The sequence below is a fragment of the Drosophila santomea genome, chromosome 2L, assembly GCF_016746245.2.
Source record: "Drosophila santomea strain STO CAGO 1482 chromosome 2L, Prin_Dsan_1.1, whole genome shotgun sequence".
Taxonomy (NCBI): Eukaryota; Metazoa; Arthropoda; class Insecta; order Diptera; family Drosophilidae; genus Drosophila; species Drosophila santomea.
In genome coordinates this window covers 8,280,862-8,286,953 of record NC_053016.2, presented here as the reverse complement: position 1 = coordinate 8,286,953, position 6,092 = coordinate 8,280,862, and the positions used below count along the sequence as shown (strand labels likewise).

The 6,092-nt window shown below is 39.0% G+C and overlaps 3 protein-coding genes across 4 annotated transcripts; all 3 read left to right on the top strand.

Annotated features, from left to right (window-relative positions):
- The first annotated feature begins 432 nt into the window (after window positions 1-432).
- LOC120451435 lies at window positions 433-887 on the top strand. The gene is made up of 2 exons (XM_039635113.2): window positions 433-557; window positions 617-887. Exons 1-2 carry the CDS (start codon window positions 482-484, stop codon window positions 820-822), a joined length of 282 nt encoding a protein of 93 aa, XP_039491047.1. The 5' UTR covers window positions 433-481; the 3' UTR covers window positions 823-887.
- LOC120451445 lies at window positions 888-1,748 on the top strand. 2 transcript variants are annotated; one of them, XM_044006453.1, is made up of 4 exons: window positions 888-1,027; window positions 1,081-1,265; window positions 1,326-1,493; window positions 1,549-1,748. In XM_044006453.1, the coding sequence occupies exons 1-2, from the start codon at window positions 943-945 to the stop codon at window positions 1,233-1,235; spliced, it is 240 nt and encodes a 79-aa protein (XP_043862388.1). In that variant the 5' UTR covers window positions 888-942; the 3' UTR covers window positions 1,236-1,265; window positions 1,326-1,493; window positions 1,549-1,748. The 2 variants fall into 2 exon arrangements, with proteins under 2 accessions (XP_043862388.1, XP_039491060.1); XM_039635126.2 differs by having other exon boundaries at window positions 1,081-1,493.
- Window positions 1,340-1,826, top strand: LOC120451425. Its single transcript, XM_039635103.2, has 2 exons — window positions 1,340-1,493; window positions 1,549-1,826. Exons 1-2 carry the CDS (start codon window positions 1,340-1,342, stop codon window positions 1,746-1,748), a joined length of 354 nt encoding a protein of 117 aa, XP_039491037.1. The 3' UTR covers window positions 1,749-1,826.
- Window positions 1,827-6,092: the final 4,266 nt, after the last annotated feature.

Below are 6,092 nucleotides of genomic sequence, written 5' to 3'. Positions count from 1 at the left end.
GAGCGTATAATTGAAATATCGTGACTCGGCGCTGCCTTCGCACATAAAATGTTATTAAAACGCAGAGAAGCAGAAGAGCGAGCATAATGTGAAAACTAGACGTTGTGGCCATTAAAAAATCGCTTAAAATTTATGACAGCACTTGCGGCATTTCGCTGTTATTTTTTTTTTTTTATTTATTTTGCTGCCTCTTTTTTCATTGTTCTATTTGCAAACTTTGCGTGCCGCAATAAGATTCAACTGCCATTGTTTCCTTTCAAATGGTTCGAGAAAAGAGAACTCTTGTGCACAAAGATATTTGGATACTCAGTCAAATGACAGTAGGATTCATAGTACTCACCTTTTATTTTCTCGAATTTCTTTAAAGTTTTACCACATCTATTTTTACAAGGAAACATTTTGTTTACCACGCTGCATTATACGCTTATAATATGAAAAAATACCATTGGTTTTGAGTTAAAACTATTGCAGCTGCGGCGAAATGAAGTTCTTCATTTTGCTGTCATTCTTATTGGTCTGTCAAGGACATAAAGATGATAAGGAAAACATAATAGCAGGTTGGTTTTTCGACTAACCATTAATGAAAGATTTAATTGCAAAAGTTTATAACTTTTAGATTTATGCTTCAAGCCAGATTCGGGACCTCCTTGCCAGAAAGTAAAAACATATTATTGGGACAAGCAAAAGAATCAATGTGTACTATCCAGATATTTAATGCAGCCTTGTGGATTCTTTCACGTGATGGACACGTGCGATAAAATATGCGCCAAGGAATCGTGGACAATATCTCTATTGGAATTATATGTTAAAAAGCTGCCTTAAAATATACTTGCTTTTCTGTTGTCAACTCTTATAGTTGACATTTAAGAAGTGGTCACGGTTATTAACTATTAAGATTTCATTTATGGGGGCTGCTGTATATTCGATTTAGTTTGCAGTGAAATGAAGGTCCAAAGGGGTTTCTTTGCACTAGCTCTGTCTTTCTGCGCATGGGGCACAACTTACGCCACAGGTCCAGTTTATCAGAGTAAGAGCATAATCAGAGTATTTAATGTACAAATATCTGAAATATTTTTAAAGCTGTTTGCAGGCAAACAGGCGGCTCAATAACTTGTTATCAAAACAACACTTGGAGCTACAACGAGCGTACTCATAAATGCTATCGTGTTCAACAGAATAAGGAGCCATGCGGCTTCTTCGATGGCGAAAAGGGATGCAAGGACTTCTGCGGATAAATCAGAATGAGCAGTCCCAATCTAATATATGTATTCACTTGAATTTGTATACATCTGCTAACTGTTGTTGATTGTAATCTATACCCATAGAAATTACATTTTCAATGGTTATCACATTAAGCCGTATAAGATTCTCAAGGAACTATAGTAATACGTTGGCGTTCTCTGTGACTTCAGCAGTTTCCATGAGTGCCTTAAATTTATTGTATATTCTGCTCTTCAATACGATGTTTAAAGATGTCGTCTCAATCAAAACCAGTAAGTTACATTATTACACTCGACGTTGCTTCTTGAAATTACTAGAATATTAAAGCGCTTTGCAGGCGGCACGAAGCTGAAAACCCCTGCGTCGAGAAAAACACTTGGGTATTCGATCAGAATGCTCGAACTTGTAATCCTGTGACTCCTGACAAGGAACCCTGCGGGCATTTTATTAGCGAAAAGGCTTGCAAAGAGGTCTGTCTACAAAAAAAAATAAAAAAATTTTGGAGTGAACGCTTGTTGAAAAATTAAGAAACAAATCTTTAAATAACACTTTTATTGAATATTTGGAAATGAATGAATTGAAAGAGGATGCCTAACACTGTCAAATTCGTATTAATTTTATTTGTTAAGCATTTTATACCCGTTATTCGTTAGAGCGTATTAAAGATTCATTGAAAGGTTGCTACAGGTTGATGGAAGGGTTTTGCTACCCTTTAAATTATATATTCTACATCTGGATCCCTAGCACAGTTAATCTGACAATATCCATTTGTTCTTCTGAGTAACGGGTATATGATAGTCGAGCAAATCAACCAGATCTCTCTCTTGCTTAGATTCGAATTCGCATTCGTTTGCATGCTCAAATGAAAATGTAATTAAAACAATTAGTCTTGCAAGCGTAGTTATTAAAGGTTTTCCTCGCCTTTTAAAGATACAGACTTATTGTTTGGGAAATTGCTGCCGGTATAAGTTTACTGGTTTTCTCTTCGTTTATTTTGCCGGCTGTATGAAGTTCATCAGGCAGCTCCAGTGGAGCATGTGTCCTTGGACGACCATTGTCCTTTGGTTTGTTTGTTGTCTGGTTTGCAACTGCCGCTAATGAAACATACTTCTGGCACTTTATTTCATTTGCTCTCTCGCCTCGCCCTAACAATTTCAGCACCACCCAACCCATTTTACTTCCTTCGCAGCATTTAGCTCATTTTCGCAGGCTTGGCTCAAGTTTTTGTGTCCTTGGTTTTATTAGATTTTATTTGCACAGTCTTTATTTGTCTTCTGACGTCGTCTTCTTTCTTGCCAGCATTAAGTGTCCAATTTTAGTTCAGGGCTTCCACTCGCCGTGGTATTTTTAGGTGATAATATTTTTGCTCTCCTCAGTTAAGGGTGATCGTATTTTACACTTCTTAGTTAAATTAATACCCATACATGAAAGTCTTTTTAATTTTTTTTTGAAATTAATGACATATCATAGGAATATAAATTTATTTTATTGCACAATTGAACAGGCCAGATTATTAGCATTTTAAAGGGAAACGCTAAATACATATTTTTGTTTTTCTAACATAAATAAAATATGCTATGGACTGTCATTTTTGTTTTATTTTTTTCTGGGATTACAAAGTGGTGAAAAATCCAAAGGGTAGCAAAATGACAGAGTCCTAGCTTGGATTACTCCTTTTACTTTTGGTTGAGTTTCTTTTGTGCTCGGCTTTCGCTTGCCACAGCAGAATCCTTGCTCCCGGATGCCGCTACTGTTCTATTTGCTTTGGCCTTTGTTAGTTTGTTTTGAGCAGCAAACTTTGCTCAGCCAGCTGGCCACATATGCCCCAGGATCCTCATTGGGTTCCTTTTCGCTTTTTACACACATTTCGTATTTTTTTTTTTACTTTAGCACATTCGTCAAGTTTGTAAACACAAATTATGACAATTAAGTTGACTGTTGACTTGTTTGAGTTCGTCGTCTGCAAACTTTGCTTGCAATTTAAAAAACTCCCCAAATTGCATTAAATTCCTGCCGAAACCGTTGACGGAAAATTCAATTAGGCGGGCAGGGCCCGAAAAAAAACGTCACCCGTTTGACATTCCGGATCGAGTTTAATTTTCGTTTTAATCTCTGTGCATTTGCAGTGCACAAAGTTTCCGGGGCCTGCCAATGGCACTGGAGTGTCGGTGCTCACGCAGAGTTCGTCCTGGGGGCAAGGAGGTGTTAAAGGTGGCCTGCAGCCACAATTGTTCATTAGATTAGCAAGTTGCGAAAGCAAAAGTTTGCAGCCTGGCTCAAATGCCACTTTCACGGCTGCTGACACACTTGAGTCGGATTGCGTTTTCTGAATTTGGCCCGACCTTTTCCATTTCCCCATCCCCATCTCCATCCCCATCTCCATTCCCATCTCCATTCACTTCCTTTTTCTTTTTGCGATTCGAGGAAATTTTATGAATTTTCTTATCAATTCAAAAGGCGAGAAACGACAGAAATTTACGTGCTCAAAGTGGCAAGTTGTCACAGCGACAAGCCAATCTATATATGTATGTATGTGTTAGCCAACTTTTCGGCTCTTTTCGCACTCATTGCTGCACCACCACATCCACATCCAAATAGCTGTCTCAATTTGTCATTGAAGTTGCCGCTGTGCTGCCGATAAGAAAGTTTTCACTTGATATAAGCAAATGCGGCTATTGATGCTAAATGTTCGCAGTTACTCTTCTCCCTTGACTCTGCTCTGTTTTCAAGATTTGAATTGAATTTCAACATATTTTTTTAAAGTTTTCTTGACGGATTCTTCTTCTTGCGCTTGAAAAATGAAAGTGCTTTGTCATCATTTACCCACAGTACTTTGCCAATTTAACTTATCTGTAATTGCCCTAAAGTTTGAATGGAGTTTTTCACAGTTTCCAGGAATTTTGGCCAGCTGCAAGCCCAGACTAAATTAAATTCATTAGACATACTTGATTTTATTAAAATAATTATAATTGGTCAGTTACAGCGGTCTGGTTTTTGATAGATGTACATATGTATGCCCACAAAGCTGTATTTAAATTGTGAAATCTGCCGCCGCATTAAAATATATATTACATTAAATGGCACGTAAATGTGGTAACGAATAAAATGTTTAAAATGCGTGTGCCCATAACCACTTAGGCATATAATATTTTTAATGAAATTTACTAAACTGTGGCTATTCATAATCCCATGAAAGCAAGTGCAAACGCTTTGTCACCATTTAGGATAGCAATTAAACTTATCAGAATTTTCGCTTTATCTGAATTAAGTTCACACGTGAAGGACACGCAACTACTGGCCAACGGAAGTGCGGAAAATGCTCAGTGGGGAAAGTGGTGGCAGGAAAATGGATATGTTTGCCACCAAAAAAAAACCGCAGACCGAGGACCGAAGTGCGTAAGGCAACACTCCAGTGGCGGCGCGTGTTACATAATTAAAAAGATGGCTCGAGGTGGCAAGAGTGTGAAAATAAAGCGAGAGACAAACTATAAAATAAACCAAATATCTCTGGGTGCGGCACACTCGGGCGCATAAAAGAGTTTTTATTACCACGTCCTGGGGCAATGGAATCCTAGTCCTGCGTGGCCCCCCAACCTGAGTAATGGCCAGTGCTGCTCATTGTCCTTTTCCGGTAATAATTCCGCATTTACCCCCAACACGGTGGCAACCTAACACGTTTGTTCTGCTGGCTGCCCGGCTAAATTAGCTGTGACAGCCGCGTGGCATAGGCGGTGGGTCCTTCCCACGTCCTTCGTCCTTCGTCCTGCGTGGCAGCGTGGTTGCGTGGAGGACTCTTTGGCGGCTTGAGACATACCTGAGGCAACTCGCTGCGACCACGTTATCATTTATAATGAGTTAATTACATTTAATACGCATGTACTATGGCCTGTTGAACATGGCACACAATTAAATGTGACCCTGGCCAAAGGAGCGTCACTGGCAATAACAACAAAGGATAACGTGGCCGTATTTCGAATGCTGTCAGTGTATGTGTGTGAGTGTTGCGGTGTGCGTGTGTGTGTGATTGTGTGTGAGCTTAACGCTTTAAGCAGTCATTGCATTTAATAGCTGCTTTGAGGTTTATTAGCTGCTGATTGTAAGCGTAATTACAACTGCCTAGGATTCTCGCATAGTGCGCACATATAGGGAACCAGCCTGTCGACTTACCAACCATATTGTTTTTATAAGATACCACATATTCTATTGGTCTCTTAAATACCTTAAACGTAAAAAGTAATGAATCCCTGGAATCCCAGTAGCTGATATTCTATGTAACCTAATTTATTTTTAAGTGGCATTTAAGAATGTAAAAGCTGAAATTATATTGGTGCATAAGATTCAGTAGTTAATGCACTTGCATTCGTCATAATTTGTTTGTCAAACTCGGAAAACTTCGTCGGTAACTAAAACAATATGCCATTTATCAAAACCGCACTTTTCATATCAGCAGACCGATGGAGTGGGCGAACTAAAAACATTTATCAACATCCATCTCCCCGCCGAGGAAATCCCCTTTGTGGTGCATACATTCGGCATTCGGCAGCTGCCATCGGCCATATTACGTATACGTGACGGCGACCGAAAATGGAAAATCCATTTCCAACGCCTCTTGGCGACGAATTCTTTGCAGACATCTAAGCATTTAACAATTTGTGACCACGCCCACTCGAACTCCTACTTTTTGGCTGCCAGCCATTGCATTTCTCAGAAAACTAAAAAGGGAACCAAAAAATTATTTTATACCACAATTTTGTGGTTCGTTTTTCCTTGGTTTTCCTTCATTTTTTTTTTTTTTTGGTTTTTTTTACGTTCAGCAAATAAAAATTTTGCTTTGTGCCTCCTGTTGTGCCTCGTGTCCAAGCTCGTGCAAC

Coding starts and splice junctions, on each gene's coding strand:
- LOC120451425 (XM_039635103.2), top strand. CDS start 1,340: ATGGTTATCACATTAAGCCGTATAAGATTCTCAAGGAACTATAGTAAT. Junction 1,494..1,548: donor TGTCGTCTCAATCAAAACCA/GTAAGTTACATT, acceptor AGAATATTAAAG/CGCTTTGCAGGCGGCACGAA.
- LOC120451435 (XM_039635113.2), top strand. CDS start 482: ATGAAGTTCTTCATTTTGCTGTCATTCTTATTGGTCTGTCAAGGACAT. Junction 558..616: donor TAAGGAAAACATAATAGCAG/GTTGGTTTTTCG, acceptor TATAACTTTTAG/ATTTATGCTTCAAGCCAGAT.
- LOC120451445 (XM_044006453.1), top strand. CDS start 943: ATGAAGGTCCAAAGGGGTTTCTTTGCACTAGCTCTGTCTTTCTGCGCA. Junction 1,028..1,080: donor CACAGGTCCAGTTTATCAGA/GTAAGAGCATAA, acceptor ATATTTTTAAAG/CTGTTTGCAGGCAAACAGGC.